We start from the raw sequence: 23,133 nt of genomic DNA on the forward strand, positions 1-23,133 counted from the left end.
TTTGACCTGAAATTTGTCGCGTTTTGTCCCGAATTCAGTGGAGATTCCTGGGTGGAATTTCAGGAAAAAACTATTCCGGAAGAATTTTTCAGAAATTTTGTGCAAACCAAGGCTATCCTCTACCGAAACTTGTGAAATTCCGGTCTTTTTTCTGCAATTTCATTCTGCGTCTGTATTGCGCTGAGAAAAATTCACACAAGCACTGTTGTGTGTTGTTTGCACCCAGACAAGGAGGCACGTCCATAAACGAATCACAAAAAGAAGATAAGGGGAAGAAAAGCCAGGACGTTTTGTTTACGGAAAACCGGTTTTGTTAACTCTCGTTCTGGGACTCACTACGCCTTACTCCTTGGGTATTTTGGTATGAAATTTTTACTAGACATTCGTTACTGTGTCTATTGAGTTTTGGCTGAGGTTTGAGCCCCAGATTCGTCCCACAAGATTGGCAATAAATTTTTTATTCGTCACTGTCAGGGTTGAAACGAAGGTTCGTTTGTGTGTGAAACTGTTTGATTTTTTTCGTGGGTGAATACTCATCCGTTTGACCTGAAATTTGTCGCGTTTTGTCCTGAATTCAGTGGAGATTCTTGGGTGGAATTTCAGGAAAAAACTATTCTGGGAGAAATTTTCAGAAATTTGGTGCAAACCAAGGCTATCCTCTACCAAAACTTGTGAAATTCCGGCCTAAGTTCTGCTATTTCATTCTGGGTCCGTATTGCGCTGAGAAAAATTCACACAAGCACTTTTGTGTGTTGTTTGCACCCAGGCAAGGAGGCGCGTCCATAAACGAATCACAAAAACAAGATACGGGGAAAAAAAGCCAGGACGTTTTGTTTTCGGAAAACCTATTTTTTCATTCTCGGTCTGGGACTCACTACGCCTTACTCCTTGGGTATTTTGGTCTGAAATTTTTACCAGACATTCGTAACTGTGTCTATTGAGTTTTGACTGAGGTTTGAGCCCCATATTCGTACCACAAGATTGGCAATAAATTTTTTATTCGTCACTGCCAGGGCTGAAAGGAAGGTTCGTTTGTGTGTCGAACTATTTGACTTTTTTCGTGAGTGAATACTCATTCGTTTGACCTGAAATTTGTGGAGTTTTGACCTAAATTCAGTGGAGATTCTTGGGTGGAATTTCAGGAAAAAACAATTCCGGGAGGATTTTTCTGAAATTTTGTGCAAACCAAGGCTATCGTCCACCGAAACCTGTGAAATTCCGGCCTAATTTCTGCAACTTCATTCTGGGTCCGTATTGCGCTGAGAAAAATTACAAAAGCACTTTCGTGTGTTGTTTGCACCCAGGAAAGGAGGCACCTCCATAAACGAATCACAAAAAGAAGATACGGGTAAGAAAAGGCAGGACGTTTTGTTTTCGAAAAACTGGTTTTGTTCACTCTCCTTCTGGGACTCACTACGCCTTACTCCTTGGGTATTTTGGTCTGAAATTTTTACCAGACATTCGTCACTGTGTCTATTGAGTTTTGGCTGAGGATTGAGCCCCAGATTCGTCCCACAAGATTGGCAATAAATTTTTTATTCGTCACTGTCAGGGTTGAAACGAAGGTTCGTTTGTGTGTGAAACTGTTTGATTTTTTTCGTGGGTGAATACTCATCCGTTTGACCTGAAATTTGTCGCGTTTTGTCCTGAATTCAGTGGAGATTCTTGGGTGTAATTTCAGGAAAAAACTATTCCGGGAGGATTTTTTAGAAATTTTGTGCAAACCAAGGCTATCCTCTACCGAAACTTGTGAAATTCTGGCATAATTTCTGCAATTTCATTCTGGGTCCGGATTGCATTGAAAAAAATTCACACAAGCACTTCCGTGTGTTGTTTGCACGCAGGAAAGGAGGCACATCTATAAACGAATCACAAAAAGAAGATACGGGAAAGAAAAACCAGGACGTTTTGTTTTCGGAAAACCGATTTTGTTCACTCTCGTTCTGGGACTCACTACGCCTTACTCCTTGGATAGTTTGGTCTGTCTATTGAGTTTTGGCTGAGGTTTGAGCCCCAGATTCGTTCCACAAGATTGGCAATAAATTTTTTATTCGTCACTGCCAGGGCTTTAAGGAAGGTTCGTTTGTGTGTGAAACTGTTTGATTTTTTTCGTGGGTGAATACTCATCCGGTTGACCTGAAATTTGTCGCGTTTTGTCCCAAATTCAGTGGAGATTCTTGGGTGGAATTTCAGGAAAAAACTATTCCGGAGAATTTTTCAGAAATTTTGTGCAAACAAAGGCTATCCTCTATCGAAACTTGAGAAATTCCGGCCTAATTTCTGCAATTTCATTCTGGGTTTGTATTACGCAGAAAAAAATTCACACAAGCACTTTCGTGTGTTGTTTGCACCCAGGCAAGGAGGCACGCCCATAAACGAATCACAAAAAGAAGATACGGGGTAGAAAAGCCAGGACGTTTTGTTTTCGGAAAACCGATTTTGTTCACTCTCGGTCTGGGACTCACTACGCCTTACTCCTTGGATATTTTGGTGTGAAATTTTTACCAGACATTCGCCACTGTGACTATTGAGTTTTGGCTGAGGTTTGAGCCCCAGATTCGTCCCACAAAATTGGTAATAAATATTTTATTCATCACTGCCAAGACTGAAATGAAGGTTCGTTTGTGTGTGAATCTGTTTGATTTTTTTCGTGGGTGAATACTCATCCGTTTGACCTGAAATTTGCCGCGTTTTGTCCCAAATTCAGTCGAGATTCTTAGGTGGAATTTCATGAAAAAAATATTCCGGGAGAATTTTTTCAGAAATTTTGTGCAAACCAAGGCTATCCTCTACCGAAACTTGTGAAATTTCAGCCTAATTTCTGCAATTTCATTCTGGGTCCGTAATGCGCTGAAAAAATATCACACAAGCACTTTCGTATGTTGCTTGCACCCAGGCAAGGAGGCACGTCCATAAACGAATCACAAAAAGAAGATACAGAGAAGAAAAGCCAGGACGTTTTGTTTTCGAAAAATCGATTTTGTTCACTCTCGGTTTGGGACTCACTTCTTACTCCTTGGTTATTTTGGTCTGAAATTTTTACCAGACATTCGCCACTGTGTCTACTGAGTTTTGGCTGAGTTTTGAGCCCCAGATTCGTCCCACAAGATTGGTAATAAATTTTTTATTCATCACTGCTAGGGCTGAAAGGAAGATTCGTTTGTGTGTGAAACTTTGATTCTTTTCATGGGTGAATACTCATCCGTTTGACCTGAAATTTGTTGCATTTTTTCCCAAATTCAGTCGAGATTCTTGGGTGGAATTTCAGAATAAAAATATTCCGAGAAAATTTTTCAGAAATTTTGTGCAAACCAAGGCTATCCTCTACTGAAACTTGTGAAATTTCGGCCTAATTTTTGCAATTTCATGGGTCCGTATTGCGCTGAAAAAAATTCACACAAACACTTTCGTATGTTGTTTGCACCCAGGCAAGAAGGCACGTCCATAAACGAATCACAAAAAGAAGATACGAGAAAAAAAACCAGAACGTTTTGTTTTCGGAAAACCAATTTTGTTCCCTCTCGATCTGGGACTCACTACGCCTTTTGTCTGAAATTTTTAAAAATCGAGTTTCATAAAGACCTTTTGAATAAACAATCCAAAAGTATTATATGAATATTATGTTGTTGGTTCTGCCTTTTTAAATTCAGAATAGAGAAATAATTATTCTGGAAACTGTTTCAGGGTTATTTGTTTTTTGAAATTGTAAATTCACAAGAGATTTTTTGTAATGAAAGACTCTTGAATATTACCTTTCTTCTCAGCAACAAGCGCGTCTCAGAAAACACACGAATAATGCACCTAGTGTAGTGCGTTCTAGTGCTAGTTACAAAAAGATCTAGGTGTAAAAGCTATAAAGTTAACGCATGCTACAAAAAGTGAATGTATTCACTAGAGGTGCAAAGGGTTGAAATGATAAAATTAAATTTAGAACAATTACACGGGAGTGCTAACACTGAGATACCCAGTTTTTGTCTTGTTTCAGTAGATAATCTAATCTCATTATTTTTAATTCACATTTTCATAATGCAGTATTATTTGTTTTAGTATTGTTAGAATAAAAGGTGTATTTCAATTGAATAACTAATTAAAAAGCAGATATTATTTTAAATTATAATAATACCAACATTACATAGTCAATTGCATACTGCACTTCAATCATGGTACAAATTTGGTCATACAACTTTCATAAATTTTATATTAGTTTAAAATTCTAAGAAATGTATTTAATATATGTATTCCTTGATTAAATATAGAAGATAATCAAAATTTAAGAGTAATGTAAAAAAATCAAACCATGGCAAATAATTTAAATTTAACCAAAATTAATATACTAATTAGTACATCAAATTATCATATTACAATTAATATAATGTTAATTATTAATTCTAACTAACAATTATATTAAAATTATTTTAACTCATAATTACTATATTAAATTTAAGTTTTACATATTATTTTAAATTATTTTTAACTTGATTTAAATTTTTTTATATAAATTTTGATATTTTGTGCCTAATACAGACACATACATATTAAAAGAAAACTTATTTAAGAATTTTAAAACTAAAAATAAAATAAAACACTAAATTGTTAAAATAATATCTATTCATGGCATATTAGTATCATTAAATTAAAATATTTTTAATAATTATTCAATAGAGATATTTTTATTTTTATTTTTAATTTATTTAAACAATACTCTATTTTTTAAAAATAATATCAATTTCTCACTTTTCCCTCTGGTCCTACTCTTTGGCATGACACCACTGTTTGCCTTCACTGCTTTTGTAACATTATTACATTTTAGGCAATTATCTACAATGATTGATATATAACTTTAAATAGAATTAAAATATATATATATTATTTCCTACAATGATTGATATATAACTTTAAATAGAATTAAAAAATATATATATTATTTCCAAATATATAGGTGAAAGTAACAGGTGAAAGAATGGTGACCGGTGAACCAAAAACCAAATTCTAAAGGTTCACTCTGTAACTCCTGTTTTAGGGCAAGGACAAATTTGGAAAGAGATCAATAAGAAAAGAAAAAGAAATAAAAAAATAGAAAAAAATGTCATCCAATTTTACCCATTCAAGGACACGGAAAAAATATGAAGACAGAAAAGCTTCTCCATTGACTGATTGATATAAACAGATGTATAATGGTTTATGCACAATAGGATTATAGTGACATGAGTGCTAAAGGGGGAGAATGAGAAACACATTTGCTGAGCTTGAACAAGTACAGCTGTTCCAAAGCAAAAAAATTACTTACTGAGGATTGTGGAGAGTGGAGTCTCAAGAATACACGCAGATTTCAACTCCCTTCAATAATTGTGAATTTCTTGTGTCGTGCTAATAACCAGCAGTTGAACAGATAAGTGTTCACCCTCCAATGTTGCAACAATATATATCAGGATGGGGTCAGACGTTAAATGAATACATAAGCCACCAGTGGTTGCCACATAAGGTGCAAGTCAAGGATGATGTTACAACTTTGAGCCTTGTCTCCAAGGGCACCCACCGTCCAAAGCATGCTCTAGCACCTCTTCCATACGTTTTGCAGGCAATATCTGTTTAGGATAATAAAAAAGGAAACTTTGTGTTTCATTCAGTGATATACAGACAATGTGGAGCATAAAAATACGCAGGCCATGGTGTCTTTAAAATGTACTCTATGTAATAAGACTGGACAAGTAAAACATTGATAATATTTTGAGGCTGAATATAAGTCTTAGAAAAAACTGTGCTGGAAACAAAACTCCTAGAAAATTCTGCAAACAAGCTGGAATAGAAGGAAACAAAGCTACCTCCAAATTAGCCAGTACTGATGAGGGTACTTCAACCAAGTCCTTCAGGTTCCTTTCAGGCAGAATGACTCTCTTAATACCATATCGATGTGCAGCTAATATCTGCGAAAGATACACATGAATCAGATTATGCCACATGTTTTTAGGCCTTGGATGTTTATACGGATTGTTTGATCAATGGTCAAGCCAGTAAAAATAACTGCTCAGTAGCATGACCTTTTGCAGTGTAATACGATTCAAAGTGACAATCAAAGTTCATAAATTTCCAATTCTTTTTTGTTTGCATTAAAAGTTTAAAACCTTCCCTCGATGTTCATCTTGTGGGCATTATTCATCTTTAAAATTGTTGTAGTTCCTTAAGTACGAAAGTCATTCATTTGTCTATCCCAAACAAGGCCTAGACATACAAATTTATTAACTTTTTCCTCCAGAGAAATTTCTGTTGAACTCAAACAAGTAAAGGATAAGTTAAAATTAATTAGAAGCTGATTGAACTATTAAGAAAATTGTGAATATTGAGTCCTTATGCTTTGAAAATTTGTTATTGGCTCCCTGAACTTATAAACGAAAGTTTGGCTTCATGTTTCCTAGCCCAAGATATGTGTATTTGGCAAGAAATTCAGAAGCAATAAATAGTAACTTCTGCATTGCACGTGATATTGGTACTAGACAGATATGGAACCAAACACACTATAAAGCATAGGACCAATTTGAAAATTCTTAATTAGTGTTATAGACTTTCTGATTAACTTAACCTAATAAATTTATCTTTAAACTTTTGAGAATTTTCAAATAGGTCTCCATACTTAAAAATTTGAATATGTTCAGTCCAACTTCATAGTCTGCTGGAAAAAACCGGTTCTAAGAGTTTTCAAAAGTTGAAGAGTAAAAAGACTTAATTGGTTTTTTTTGGTAACAATTGGAGTTAGAGCGTTTGACTCCTTGGTGGGATCCTGAAAAATCTACACAAGCTTCAGCTATTTTAAACAATTATGGAACTAATTCTAGTCCGAGACTTAGTTTTAGTTAAAACTCCAAATGGGTTTTGGGGGAACCACACTTGGGTCCTCCCCACAAGCTTAGCTTATATATGTGTGTGTGTTGGAGAGGTTATTCCCTCTGTTTTCTATTTTCACAATTGCTACCATTGTCTTTCCTTTTCTGTGCTCCTCTACCCATATATGTATGGGCTTTATAAAGAGCTTCACTTTTTAGTAAAGAAATACAATTTTTAGTTTTAACATAACATTGGTATCCAGAGCTAGTTGATCAGTTTTCTTTTCGTGGCTTCTGCCAGTTCTTTTCTTATTGGTTCTATGGCTTCTGCCAGTTCTTTTCTTATTGTAATTACTTGACTAATGTGTAACATCCTATTATCAAACTGTTAGATATTATTAGATATAATTAGATATTATTTGATATTATGAGATATTATAGATATTGTTAGATATCTCATATTTATGTAATGGGCTTAGCCCATATGTTTCTTTTTCCTATATAAACATAACCCTATGTGTTCAATATACACAAGGAATTTACCCTATTCTTTCTTTTCCTTTAATATGGTATCAGAGCATAAGGTTAGAGTTTAGGGTTTAGGGTTCAATTTTTATTGGTGAATCCACTATTCACTGGAATTTTCCAGCCACCACCCCCACTGTCTCGCCGGACCTTCGCCGGATCTTCGCCGGACCTTCGCCGGACCTTCACCGGACCTTCGCCGGACCTTCACCGGACCTTCGCCGGACCTTCACCGGACCTCCGCCGGACCTTCACCGAAACTTCGCCGGACCTTCGCCGGAGACGCCGCCGGAATCTCGCCGGAATCGCTGTCGGAGCCTTCATCTGTGTTGCTCCCGCCAATTAACCGGTGACTGGATTTGTCCTTATCTTTTATGGCTTCTTCCGCTTCCGCTGCCACTATGGCTTCTTCTTTAGTCATTATGCCGGATTCATCTATTTATACTAATTACGTCAATGTTCATCTTTCCATTGACAAATTGGATGGAACCAATTATGACACTTGGGCATCAGATATTAAATTATGGCTTAAGAGTCAAGGTTATGTTGATCATCTTACTCATCCTACTCTTGCTGAAAATGAGGTTGTTCGTTGGTCAAAAATTGATGCTCAATTATGCATTGTTATCAAATCGACCATTCACTCGTCTTTAAAACAAATTTTTCGTACCTATGAAACATGTTCAGAAGTTTGGGAACAAGCAAAATTATTATACACCAATGATACTCAACGTCTTTATGGTGTGTGTCAAAATCTTCTCACAATTGTTGCTCCCAAACGTCTTATGGTACAATGGCAGAATATCTAGGTAAACTTCATGCTCTTCTTCATGATTTTAATGAGTTATTACCTCCTGCCTCTACTCCTTCTCAAGAACTAGAACAAAGATCCAAGTTCTTCATGTTATTGGGTTTACATGGTCTTCCTGATGATTATTCTCACGTTCGTGATCAAATTTTGGGATCTCCTATTGTGCCCAATTTTACTTCCACTTGTTCTACCCTTTTGCGCGTGCCAGGTAAACACACCGCTGATATAACGTCTCATGTTGATGACTCTTCTGCTTTAGTATCTCAGCATAATGATCGTACTCGCCCTCACAAGCCGGGCAAAGGGCGTCACAAGTGTGACCATTGTGGCAAACTTGGCCACAAAATTGACAGATGTTATGCCTTACATGGTCGTCCTCCTAGATCTGTTGCGGTTGCTCAAATTGCCCCTGTGCAACCTTCTACCATGGACCATACTTCAATTGATACCCCAAGCCAGCCTTCTATTTTCAATGAATTTCTTAAATGGTATGAGGATCGTCAGAACCCTAGTTCCACGGCTTCTGTTGCACATTCAGGTACATCTTTTGTTGGCCTCACTCACTCCACTTCCCATGGCCCTTGGGTTCTAGATTCAGGTGCCACTGATCACATTACTGGTAATAAATCTTTTTTCTCTTCCCTATCTACTACGGGTTATTTACCTTCAGTTACCATGGCCAATGGATATAGGGTACCATCACATGGTGTTGGTACTATTAATCTTTTTTCATCTTTATCTATTGATAATGTTCTTTATGTCCCTGGGTCTCCATTTAACTTATTATCCATTAGTCGTCTCACTCGTTCCCTTGACTGTGTTATTTCTTTTACCAAAGATTCTGTTACTTTACAGGACCGGAGTTCGGGACGGATGATTGGCACCGGATGTGAGTCTCATGGACTTTATCAACTACAGATCTCTGCACATGTTGGTGCAATTATGGATTCTCCATCTCTCATTCATGCTCGGTTGGGTCATCCTAGTCTTGCCAAGATGCAACAGCTTGTTCCAAGTTTGTCTAATGTGTCTACTTTATCGTGTGAGTCGTGTCAGTTAGGGAAACACATTCGTAGTTCTTTTCCTCGTAGTGTCTCACAACGTGCTTCATCTCCTTTTGCCTTAGTTCACTCTGACATTTGGGGACCAAGTCGTATTAAGTCTAATTTAGGATTTCAGTATTTTGTTACTTTTATTGATGATTATTCAAGATGTACTTGGGTATTTTTAATGAAAAACCGTTCAGAGTTGTTTTCTATATTTCAAATATTTTACAATGAAATTAAAAATCAATTTGGAATTTCCATCCGAATTTTGCGCAGTGATAATGGACGTGAGTATCTTTCTCATTCTTTTAAAAATTTTATGGCTTCTCATGGTATTCTTCATCAAACTCCATGTGCTTATACACCTCAACAAAATGGGGTAGCTGAGCGCAAGAATAGACATCTTGTTGAAACAACTCGTACTATTTTAATCCATGGTGATGTTCCTCAGCGTTTTTGGGGTGATGCTGTTCTTAGTGCATGTTATCTCATTAATCGCATGCCATCTTCAGTTTTAGATAACAAAATTCCTCATTCTATTTTATTTCCACATGACCCTCTCCACTCTTTACCTCCCAAAGTTTTTGGGTCCACATGTTTTGTTCATAATTTTAGTCCTGGTCTTGATAAATTATCTCCTAAGTCACACAAATGTGTCTTTTTAGGGTTCACTAGATCACAAAAAGGATATAAATGTTTCTCACCGTCTTTAAACCGTTATTTTATTTCAGCAGATGTCACCTTCAGTGAATCTTCCCTTTACTTTAAGTCTTGTCCTTCTCCTTCAATTTCTTCATCTAATCAAGTTAATATTCCTCTTGTTGTGCCTAGTGCACCTAACAATTCACCACCGCCGCCAACTCTTCAGGTGTATAGTCGTCGTCAACCGTCTCATCGTCCATCAGCAGACTCTATTCTGGTGCCAACACCTCATCCCCCTCCGGCTCCTATAGTTGAACCTCCGACTGTTGAACCTGATCTTCCTATTGCTATCCGTAAAGGTATACGTTCTACTCGTAATCCCTCTCCACATTATACTGCTTTGAGTTACCATAGACTATCTCAACCCTTTTATACCTGCCTTTCGTCTATTTCTTCTGTATCCATTCCAAAATCTGTAGGTGATGCCTTAGCCCATCCTGGTTGGCGTCAGGCCATGCTTGATGAAATGAATGCGCTTCAGAATAATGGAACTTGGGAACTTGTTCCTTTACCATCTAGGAAATCTGTTGTTGGTTGCAGGTGGATTTTTGCTATCAAAGTTGGTCCTGATGGTACTATTGATCGTCTCAAAGCTCGTCTTGTGGCTAAGGGTTATACCCAAATTTTTGGTTTAGACTATGGTGATACTTTTTCTCCAGTAGCAAAGATGGCCTTTGTTCGCTTATTCATAGCTATGGCTGCTCTTCAACAATGGCCTCTTTATCAACTGGATGTTAAAAATGCTTTTCTTAATGGGGATTTGCAGGAAGAAATTTATATGGAGCAACCTCCCGGTTTTGTTGCTCAGGGGGAGTCTTCTGGATTGGTATGTCGTCTTCGCAAATCCTTATATGGCCTCAAGCAGTCTCCTAGGGCTTGGTTTGGAAAATTTAGCAATGTTGTTCAACAATTTGGTATGACTCGCAGTGAAGGCGATCATTCAGTTTTTTATCGTCACTCGAGTGCTGGGTGTATCTATCTTGTAGTATATGTTGATGACATTGTTCTTACAGGCAGTGATCACCATGGCATCTCACAAGTAAAACAACACCTTTGTCAACACTTTCAGACCAAAGATCTTGGCAAACTCAGATATTTCTTGGGGATTGAGGTAGCACAATCCAATACTGGTATTGTTATCTCTCAAAGAAAATACGCATTAGATATTTTGGAGGAAATTGGGTTGATGAATTCGAAATCTGTTGATACTCCCATGGATCCCAACGTCAAGCTTCTACCCAATCAGGGGGAGCCTCTTTCAGATCCTGAGAAGTACAGGAGATTAGTTGGAAGATTGAACTATCTCACTGTTACTCGTCCTGATATTTCCTTTGCAGTCAGTGTGGTGAGTCAATTTCTTAATTCTCCATGTGAAGATCATTGGAATGCAGTCATTCGTATAGTGAAGTACATTAAAGGCTCTCCTGGAAAAGGTTTGTTATATGGTCATAATAACCATACTAAAGTCGTTTGTTATTCAGATGCTGATTGGGCAGGATCTCCATCTGATAGAAGGTCAACTTCTGGTTATTGTGTCTCCATTGGTGATAACTTGATCTCTTGGAAGAGCAAGAAACAAAGTGTTGTGGCAAGATCTAGTGCAGAAGCAGAATATAGAGCTATGGCCTCGGCTACTTGTGAGCTTATTTGGGCTTAAACAGTTACTTAAAGAATTGCAATTTGGAGAGGTTAGTCAAATGACACTGATATGTGATAATCAGGCTGCTCTTCATATTAGCTCAAATCCAGTTTTTCATGAAAGGACAAAACATATTGAGATTGATTGTCATTTCATTCGAGAAAAGATTATATCAGGAGATATCAAGACTGAGTTTGTTAATTCAAATAATCAATTAGCAGATATTTTTACTAAACCCTTACGAGGACCTAGGATTGATTACATTTGTAACAAGCTGGGTACATATGATCTATATGCACCAGCTTGAGGGGGAGTGTTAGATATTATTAGATATAATTAGATATTATTTGATATTATGAGATATTATAGATATTGTTAGATATCTCATATTTATGTAATGGGCTTAGCCCATATGTTTCTTTTTCCTATATAAACATAACCCTATGTGTTCAATATACACAAGGGATTTACCCTATTCTTTCTTTTCCTTTAATACAAACCAAGGACCATTACACATCCTTTGGATGTAACAAATAACATAGGTAAAGGTAGAAGCAACAACATCAACCATCTGATTCTGAAAAGTATAATAGAAATCAAAGACAAAACGGATGATATATGTAGAGCAGAAGGACAAATCTCTAGCACCCAATTCTAGAGCATAGTGGCAACGACAATTAAGAAATAAGTGATTGGAGGTTTCTTTGGCACATGCACACAAACTACAGTTTGAGTTCACAATACACCCTTGCCGCCATAGGTTCTCATTAACGGGAAGACAATTATGGGGTAAACACCATACCAAGAAGGATCGAGAAGTGGGAATACATGAAGATCAAAGAGGTTTATACCATGCACCATCAGGTGGGTTTTCTTTAACGTACAAATGTGCTTCCTTAAAAGTCAAAGCACCATTACTAGCTAACTTCCAAACAGGTTGATCCATATTCTCATTAGTATTTAAGATATACAGTTCAGACCACAAAAATTGCTTAGCTTACTAAACAGGTAAAAATACCAATTTAAAATTTCCTAAATAACTCATGAACTTGCTAATTAATTTAATCTATCTAATAACAATGGGATATATTTAAGCTAGCTTAATCCAATTCCACAAGGAAGAGCTCTACTAATGATTTTGTAGCTGTGCTCATAAATTAGAATAAATCATACATTCACAATTATCCTTGTGTCATTATCATTGATATTGAATCATTGGCATCTAATATAAAGTTTATACTAGTCACAAAACATAAGAAATTTACCTTATCCTTGATACCACCAACAGGTAGTACAAGACCTCTCAACGTCATCTCCCCAGTCATAGCAGTATCTGATCTCACTCTTTTCTGACTGAAAAGTGATACCAATGCTGTTACCAAAGTCACTCCAGCTGAAGGCCCATCTTTTGGTACAGCACCTGCAGGAAAATGTATGTGTATATCTCGGCCTTCCAACAGACTAATACCCTCTGCAGCAGCTAGCCTAAGTTCAGCTGCTCTTGCCCTTACCTATAAACCAATCAGTCAGTCAATGAAATGAGTCTTGAAATGATACAGGCAGCAACTGCCATGCATATGTAATAGTGAGATGGCAATTGCTAAATGCATTCAAACTTGAGCTACCCACTGAATAGTAGAACTCATTTCATGCAGACTGAATTTATCCTAATAATTATTTTTTGCAACCTAAACCACCTTGCTGCTCGCAAATGAAACAAAAGGTGCAGTTGAAGCAATACTTAGACAATTTAAAACACATGATGCCCTATAGATTTAAAAAATCCTTAGCCCTTACATCAATAAACCAGTAAAAATAATGTAGAGATACTACTACCTTAACAAACAAGGAGCATGCAAACTAATTTAATTTGACTTGGGTTTATAATATCTATTCACCTTGTGGGATAGGGATATTTTGATTGTTGTTGTTGTAGTAATATTTATTTGATTTGCATCTGGAACAAAATTTTGGTGTCAGTGGTGAATCTTGGATTTGTTATTCATTCTACTATTAGGTTACAGCAAAAAGATTGGTTGAGGGATATTTCTGTTCTAAGACATGTTTATATGACATGAAATTTATAGTTTTGAAAGTCATATGTGGTGTTTAGCACATTTTGAAATTGTAAGGCTTTTTAGGTATAGAGAAAGGAGAAAATCAAGGCTAAAATCTTTGAAATTGATATTAACTTAATGCGTAAGATTTGTTGTATGTGTTACAGAATACAGAAGACATAAGTACTGACCTTTATATATTCTAATACTATATCACCGTCCTAATTAAATAGGAAAACAAATCATCATAATATAATAAGAAATACAGAAGCCATTGCCACGAGATAGATGATAAGGGCATATGAAACCAATCCTAACTGATAATCTACGTAACCAAGATCTATTATTTTATATTTTTATTTAAATTTATTTGGCAGACATAAAAATTTTTGATTATGGATGGGTAAGATTTAGTTACATGCTCCATTCAAGGAGAGGATGTCTTATATTTTCTTGGTATTCCTTCCTTTCCTTTTTGAAAATCTTAGTAGTGTCAGTCATTACATTAGTGTTTAGCAATGGAAGGAACAACAATAACATACCAAAACTTAACAATAAGGAAAGCAGGATAATGGCAAAAATGCACTTAGGCACATGCATGTGACTATTAGTTTATTACAAGTAACAGGAAATATATTTGAAGGGAACATAAAGGAAAACAATTCAATCAATAAATCAAGATAAAAGTGGGTTAAAGCTAAAGTAGATCTGGTCGGTTACCCATGTTAGTGCTATCTGAGCTGATTCTTTGATCACATCACCCAGTTGTCCAGTAAGATGCAATTCACCCTTGCCGACCATTGTTGTAGCCTCCACAAACTGAACTTCCCCACCAAAAGTAGTCCAAACCAGCCCAACAGAAGCCCCAGGGGTAGCTACACGGTCTGCTGCTTCCCTTCCATCAAACTTTGGAGGCTGTAGTTGACAACAACAAATAAGGCACTTCTCTCGTTTAACCAGATTGTCAAATTAAATTCCATTGAAGATTTGTTTATATAAAATCACTGTCAAGATGAATTCATACACAAGGTACTCATTCATGTATTATATTTGAGCTTATAACTTGAGTGAACTTTAACATATTGCTCACTGCATTCACAGGGGCCAAGGGACTATATTATATACTACACATACAGACTTGTTTGCACTTGAAACACTATTTCCTGAGATACAATACAGAATTATACGGCAAGCTATGAGAGCATTAGATTCCAGTTGCTGAGGGACAGACAAATATTTCTATATAGTTTAATCCCATATTTGTTTTCCTTTTGAGGGGAGGGATAATATTTGAAACTTCAAATGCAAACACACAAATTTGCCAAGCAGTTACCCCTAGAACTTTTTCAAGCATAGCTTCATCAACAACCAATGGAGAGATGATCCTGAATGTGTTTGAAATGTCACGATTGTTGACACCCATGGGTATCACTTCCAGTTCAACCTCAGCAGCATCAGCAAGTTTACTTTCCAGAAGTGGGGTAGAAAGTCCCTCAACCCCTTTGCTTAATGGAACTACGTGGTCTTGCTCTGCTACTCTTACTGCAGCAGCACGAGCCAGGGAAGCAAGACTCCTTTCCAAATTGCGTACACCAGCTTCCCTAGTATATCTCTGAATAACAAGTTCCACCATTCCCTGCGTCAAAAATATTCTACTCAGGAATCAACACCACAAATATTCTTTCTAAAAATAACAATCAGTACAGGTTATTTCGATGTGACTATACAGTATGCTTTACATCTTTTCTATAGTTTTATTAGTAGAATAGCAAGCAACACTAAGGATTACTAAGAAAGGACTTTTAATGCACACCAAACAAAGTTTTTATGAAGGTGGAAAACATAGAAAGCATTATGTCAGGTTTCACTGTGATCCCTAACATGAGTTTGATAAAAATAAAAAAAATACTACGCAAACTGGGAAAAGAGAGATGCCAGAATGGATAGCTAACACATAGAATTTCTGGACACATTTCAGGTAAATTAATATGTTATGTATTTCCAATTTCCCTTCATTGAAAGATTGGACAAAGAATATTGTTTGTTTTTTTAAAGGCTTTTGGTTTAATAAAGAAGATGTACTAGAGTCTACTTTTACTCTGTATTATTTTTCCCTTTTCTTTTAGGTTTACTCTCTGTTAAGCTGTAGTTGGTAGGCTCTTTTCATTCTGTAGCACTCTCTAACTTAGAGATAGTTAGAGCTTAGGGTTTGTAACCCCTCATAAATTCTCTCTATATCACTTATTTCAGTGATATTTCTCTTGAGAATAACAGATCAGAAAACTACATCTATATCTCTAAATCTAATGTCACCCAAACTACTTTCACTTCAACAGAATGAAAACAAACTTTTCACTGCTCAAGAAAAAACTTCAGTACCTCTGGAATCTGAAGAAACTCAGAACTCAAACCATGCTGATCCAAAACTCTTGGAATCAAATGCTTCATGGCTATTTTGAGCTTTTCCTCAGGTGTATATCCAGGAAGCTCAATGACCTCCATCCTGTCAAGCAGAGGTGGAGGAATAGGATGTGCTCTATTTGCTGTAGCCACAAAAATGACCTTGGATAGATCAAATGGAACATTCAAATAACTAGCCAACTTAAGGAACAACTTTGGATTATTTATTTATTGGAATAGAAGAAAATAAAGCAGTAACAACAAAAATGAACTAGTTCCGGTGAAATGAAGGATATACCAGGTATAAAGAATATTAACATGATTTCCTTACAAAAACTGTTTACTGATATTAGCACCAATTCATCGTTCAAAATAATCTAACGAAAATACTTGTATGTGCAATGTACGAGATTGAGTGACTGACATTTTGGACTGTCAGCTTGCTAGTAAAAATGCAAAATACCTTCTGTTACTTCAGAAAATAGATACTATTCTCGTATCATATGTGAAGAAGAAGAAAACACTGAAATGATTCTGCATCTTAAAAATACACCAACATAAAATATCAAAATTTATAAACCAAGATAAGGAAAAGTCATTATGAAGAGTACAGGATACTGATCATTGAATGTTTTGTTTTGTTCTGGATCAAGAACCTCTAGCAATGCAGAAGCTGGATCTCCGCGAACATCAGACCCTGTCTTGTCAATTTCATCAAGCAACATGACAGGATTGCAAACTGCTACTCTCTATAGGTCAAATACAAAAGCAACTTTCAATCTAAATCAGATCCCAAAGAAAAGCAGAACAAACATGTATCATGAGATTTTATTTGTCTAGTCCAATCTTATTGCATGACCTTGTAAACTTCAAGCATGTGTTACCGTGTGTATAGAAAAGAAAAGATAAAGCCTACCTGTTCTTTTACAATACTTACTATTTACCAAATAATATATATATTAAGGCATGAGATGAATTCTCCACCATCTGTATCTTCATTTTTATTTTCCATCCATAGTATATGATAACTAGAATTAGCAAACTTTTATGTTAGCACGCGTAACAAAACTAATTCTTAAAATCCTTTTGAACATTTTACTATCCATCTGAAGCTAAGTTTCTCCTATCCTTTTGAACATTTTGTTATCCATCTGAAGCTATGTTTTTCCTATCCTTTTGAACATTTTTCTATCCATCTGAAGACAATTTTCTTCTATCCTTTTGAAATCTCCACTCTGCAGGCCTTTCCTTATTAGAGTATGATAAGTACCCAAGCATTCGGAGAACCCACCCTAAAAAAGATAGCCATTAAGGGAGTTGAGTCAAACAGTTAAATACTCCACCAAGCATCCCATACTACTCGATGTGGAACTTGGGCACCACATAATACCCTCGTCCTATCATAGCACCTCCTGCTTTCACTCAGGGACACTTCCTTCTTTGTGTACTGCACAATTATTTAGAACCTAGAATTTAGAATTTGTATTGTAAATCAATCAGCATTCTCCTTATCACTGTAATGCACAAACACTCTGAATCTAGAGTTTGTCTCTCTGCTTCCTATTCACTCAGCTCTAGTCTATTGACTAGGACTATCAAATGGAAAATAATAACATATAAGAAGAAAGAGCTAGCAGTCCATGTATAATAAAGCCTACAATTATTTGCAAATTTTGTAAGAATCAGGTAGTTTTCAATATCTAAGTTGGATTCTGAACCTTCAGTCCATCTATAAGCCTCCCAGGCATGCTTCCGATGTATGTTCTCCTGTGTCCTCTAATATCAGCCTCATCCTTGACTCCACCAAGGGATATGCGTACAAATTTTCTGTCCAGAGCAGCAGCAATAGAAGATGCCAATGATGTCTTCCCAACACCCGGTGGTCCAACAAAGCACAATATTGGACCCCTTGCATCTGGCTTAAGCTGCAATGCACATACATTTAATATCAGATACACATTAAGATGCAGACTACCATATATTTACTGGGAGGCACAATAACAGGGATTTGAAAACCTTGCGAACAGCCAAGTATTCAATTATCCGTTGCTTGACCTTCACTAAACCATAGTGATCATTGTCCAGCCGCTCCTGTGCAGCTTTTAAGTCCAGTTCAAGCTCTTTGCTGGTCTTCTGCCATGGCAAATCAGCAAGAAGATCCAGATAAGCCCGTGAACTGTTATACCCAGGCTGCTGAGGCTGCATTTTTTTAAGTCTCCTGGGAGAATTAGAGTAAAATTAATTGATTGCCTCCACTAATTAGTAAAGTGGCTTGTATTTTGATAATATACAAATTTCATTTTTATTGAAATTTATGGCAAGAAATTCCCTCTGAAAGACCAGTCTGAAAGACCAGTCATTGGCATGTATATGGCTATGTTGACAAAAAAGCACCTTAACTCTCTCTGAACATGCTTCCATACATTCTGTGGCATTCCTGCACTTTGCATCTTTCTTTCCAGGGCAGCAAGGTCATCTTCATCATCATCATCATCACCGAGCTCCTCTTTTATAGCCCTCATCTAACATATATTATACATAGAAAGGAATACAAAAAAACTCCTATTAGATAAATAGCCATACAAGACAATACATAGAAACAGAAGTAAAATGTTCCTCTGCAGTTGAACTTTCTAAGAGTCCAAACCTTATCAAATTCTTGGCATAATAGTAATATTTCACCAATTACACGCTGCTTCTATAATCAAAACTAAAAACGCTCTTTAATATGTATTTTTCCACCCTTAAAAGCCAACAAAGTTTTGATTCTGTCCTGTAAATCCTTAGACCATGAAAATTCAGAAGGTACAGCAATAAATAACCATTTGCCACAAAGACACACTGCTTATTTCAACCAAACTTACATCAAAGTTCTTATGAGATATCACACATTGACTAAAGATATAGTCAAATTATACTATATAAGTAAGTGCAAACCTCACCTTACAAGTTGGTCTTATGAGGTTGAGATAGACTTCATTAAAACCCACTTTCCATGATGATATTTATCTAGACTCACCCACAATATATTCAGTCCTCATGTGAGGAGGTGTTATTCTAATAACAAACTTTTGAATTGAAAATTAAACCTAACCTGCTGTCGAAGGAGAAATTCCTTTTGAGATTTTGACAATTGTCCTTCAACCTTTTGTGTAATTTTCTCTGCTACACGTATTGACTGCATTCGTGGACAGTAGTGGAATCAAAGATAAATAATAGGAAATCAAAACAGAAGGATGCATCAGTAACACTAATACTTACCTGTAAGTGCCTATCAACCAATTCTGTCGCTTTTGAAAGCCTGACTTTAGGGTCAACAGAATCCAACATTGATAGCTGTTCTTCAAAACTTATCTCAAAGCTAGCAACAAATATATCAGCCAACTTGTGCACTGGAACTGTTTCCAAAAGAACTTTTGTCCTCCCACCAGTTTTTTGTTTCTGTATACAAGAATAAAAAATAAGCTACTAATGCTCATACAACAAGGAAATTGTTACATGTCCATGATATCATTAATAATAAGAATATATAACTGTAACATGATAGTTCATTCACACTAACCAATTAGACTATGAAGGCAAATGTCCATAGGCAACATTTCATATATTGAAGAATACTTTGTGCAATCATGCGATCAAATGATATTCTTCAACCATCTATTCCAGCATGCCAGGGGATTTAATAGATCAATGCTCAAACAACATTTCCATCTAAAAAAATTATTTTAAGCGAAACATTGGGAGTTGAAACCTATTATGAAAAAGTCAAGAGTAATGCATGAATGCATATACTATACCAGCTAAAATCTAACTTATTAGCAATGCCAAGGGAGGCCAATTTATTAGCACAATAATTCCCTTCCACATCTATGTTATTATGTTAGTTGAAGACGTTTTAATGTTATATTGTCACAAGCTTTTACCTGCTCCAGAACAGAAATAAGCTCTGTGGCTGTTGCTTTAAATTGCCGAGATAACATTATAAAATCCGGGTCTTGCTCCACCTGTTCCATCTCTAGATTAGAAAAATAGAAGTAACTCAGCATCTTCAAAGATAAGAACTAAGTTTCTGAAATGATAAAGAATGTTGAAATGAAAATAAGGAGATCAAAAGAATAAAACTACTTGAAGACGTTTAAAATCATGTGGCCCCACCTCTCATTGTTTATAAAATAGTAGTGATTGATCATTGGAAGGTATGTTATTGAAACATTGAATATTACTGTCATAAAATCTTATCTTTAACATCTTTAAATAAGCAGATTGTTGTGTCAAATACATTAAACTTTTCTCAGATTGCAATGAACACTTATTAGCTTCTCATATAGAATAACGGATTTGAGCTAGTATGCTAATAATTGACAGCGTTAATGATCTATGAATTCATAGCAAGCAGATAGAAAAAGTTGCTCAGAATATTTACATCTAGTAAGATGAAGAAATTGATCCCAAGTGATAACGTAATTTTTCACTAGTGGAACATATTACTAAATGTATCCGTTGTTTAATTATAATTGTGATAATTATTATCATTATTATAATTGTTTTCCGAAAAAAACAGAATGAAGTGTGAAAGTAACGTACACAAAATAAAGATATGAATTTCCTAAATAAAAAATCACGTTAAGGGAAACATGATTGAGTTACCAGTCCTGGTCATCTCTAGGGATGAGATCCTTGCAGTATGGTATGTTCCTCTCATGCTTAGTTCCTGGACACTAAACCTGCATAGACCTTCAAGAACAACAATATATGTGACTCTTCCACTTGGTTTCTCCACTCCCCTAGATAAGTGTAGTGCTCGAGCAGCTACCCCCCTGGAATTGAATGTCAATTAAAACCCACCTCCATCTGATCATTTTTTTTTTTTCAAAAAAAAGCCACGAGATAACTTATCCACTTCGCAGCATAACAAAATTGAGGAAGGTGTGATGCGAAAAGATGAATGTAGAAATCCGAAAGAGGGACAGTCAATTTAGCAGAAAAGAAACAGCAAACTAAATCAAAGTTCATTAGAAGAAAATATTTTGGTGGGTGAGAAAACTTCCTGCAGATGGCCTGATGAATTATGTTATGTGATTGATTCTTAATGTGACACAAAAGATGTTCCCCGAGCCATACCTCTTATGCCAATGAACAACATCATGCTGACTATTCGCATCAAGCTCATGAGAATTTGGCGAACCGCCTTGCACTTTTGAGCTTTTGTCTAGAGAATCAGTACCTACCCCTACAAGGAAGAGAACACAAAATAACAATATTGGAAACCACTTTTTATCTTAAAAAAAGGCAAAATTAGAGATGAGTTCATCACCGTGGGGTACAACAGGAGCCGCTGTCTTAAGTTGAGCAGCATCACGTACCGGTAAGATGCCAATCAAGCCCTTGTCTTCTCGCTGCCAAAGTTCTTGCTCCACCAACTTCACACTGCATTCATTGATTCATTAAGGAAAGAGGGACGTAGGTGCATGTGGTTTTTGAATTTAGCAGTGTTGTAAGAATTGAAAGGGATTGTGGTTGACGAACCTTGTGGGAGAAGTGCAATAAATACGAATGATGGCGCCAGGCAAAAGGACTTTGTTCCTGAATGGAAGGATTGCTAACCGACTCGGAAGTTCAATCGATTCCGCCATGAGAGAAAGAGAGAGAAGTGAATATGTGGTTCCGTTTGGTTTAGTCTTAGCTTAACTGAACTATGACGTGGAAATTAGTGGGTCTGTGCAATGAAATCCAATTAAACCCCAACGCGCTTTCGACCTATATTCTTAACTCACTGCTTGCTACTGCAACCTGCTTATCATCACTCTCTGCAAAACTCAATTACTATTCTCTATTCTGGCGCCATCGCAATCATACACCATACATAATATGAGGGTGATTCTCCTGCATCATATCAATTTAACTGACACTAAACACACTCACGACGTGAAATGTCCGTCATTAATAATTTCAAATTTTTTCTCAATATCCATTTTCTAATTCTTACAAATCCAAAACTAATATGTCGAAACTTACTAACTTACCATCATAAATGATCTTTCATATGTCAAGATTTGTAAATAAACATAAATGAGTTTTGAATTTTAATTTCCAACACCATTTCAGATATAAAAATCTGAAACTCATATGATCATCTAAAAACTTAAATAAAATACAAAAATAACCTATCAGAACGTATAAAACTCACCTCCGTATTTATATATTCACAAATAAAAATAAAATCAAAAGTATAAAATCAAGTAAAATGTTAAGTTTTAAATTTTGCGTTGGGATATCATTTATATAATATGATGTAGGAAGCAATTACCTACGTAACAACCATCCATGTTAAATTTCAAGTAATTCAATCAAATATACCACATCAAAGTTCTTTTTATTTTTTCGGAGTCATTCATTTCTTCCAAATTGTGATTGCAAGAATATTCTTTGTTATTTTGAATATAATAATTGTCTCTACAAAACAATAATTTGTTATGGGCTGTTGCTTCCTTAATCCATTAAAATTTTAACCTCCACTCTACACTACAGGAAGTGAATTGAAAATGAAAGGTTTAGGTGAAAATGTATTTTGTATTTGATATTTCAGAATACGTTTGTGAATTTGGGTTTCTGAAAATTTTACTAGATTAATCTTTCCGAAACAATTTTCTGGAATATATACGGAATATGTTTCTAGATTTTCGTTGTTTCTAGAATTTATTCTCTTAAATATATATTTGGATTTTGTTTCTCATAAAATCTTTTCTAGAATGTATCATCTATATTTATATTTATTTTTCTAGATTCTATTGTGAAATTTTATTTTTAGAACACACAAAAATTATTTCAATTGTGAATTTTCCAAACATCAAAATTTAATCATTTGTTTTCGCACTAAATCATGACATTCAATAACATATAAAAAAACAAAAGTTGTCAAATTAGTAAAGCTAATTTAAAAGGAGTGTTGTAACTCTTAGTGGACACATATTTAGATCTTAATGTATTTTAATATATTTGTATTGTATTAGATTATTGTCTAGCGAGATCATTTAATGGGTATTGTCTAATAACTAGACCGTTTAATGTATTTTTCTCATAGATAGCGTCTATTACTCAGCACTTCCTGCTTGTCTTCTATAGAATGACTCTTTAT

General features: G+C 35.7%; 1 protein-coding gene across 2 annotated transcripts; it reads right to left on the reverse strand.

The window, feature by feature from the left end:
• Positions 1–5,124: 5,124 nt before the first annotated feature.
• LOC137809958 (lon protease homolog 2, peroxisomal-like) lies at positions 5,125–22,125 on the reverse strand. Of its 2 annotated transcripts, none has more exons than XM_068611026.1 (17): positions 21,525–22,125; positions 21,313–21,425; positions 21,120–21,228; positions 20,646–20,815; positions 19,922–20,013; positions 19,260–19,439; positions 19,093–19,176; positions 18,393–18,520; positions 18,015–18,216; positions 17,717–17,923; positions 16,617–16,747; positions 15,978–16,191; positions 14,932–15,234; positions 14,319–14,513; positions 12,807–13,052; positions 5,823–5,924; positions 5,125–5,585 (listed from the first exon to the last, which is right to left on the reverse strand). In XM_068611026.1, exons 1-17 carry the CDS (start codon positions 21,629–21,631, stop codon positions 5,502–5,504), a joined length of 2,667 nt encoding a protein of 888 aa, XP_068467127.1. In that variant the 5' UTR covers positions 21,632–22,125; the 3' UTR covers positions 5,125–5,501. The 2 variants fall into 2 exon arrangements, with proteins under 2 accessions (XP_068467127.1, XP_068467128.1); XM_068611027.1 differs by having other exon boundaries at positions 19,922–20,002; positions 21,525–21,898.
• Between the last annotated feature and the right edge of the window lie 1,008 nt (positions 22,126–23,133).

The sequence above is a fragment of the Phaseolus vulgaris genome, chromosome 2, assembly GCF_000499845.2.
Source record: "Phaseolus vulgaris cultivar G19833 chromosome 2, P. vulgaris v2.0, whole genome shotgun sequence".
Taxonomy (NCBI): Eukaryota; Viridiplantae; Streptophyta; class Magnoliopsida; order Fabales; family Fabaceae; genus Phaseolus; species Phaseolus vulgaris.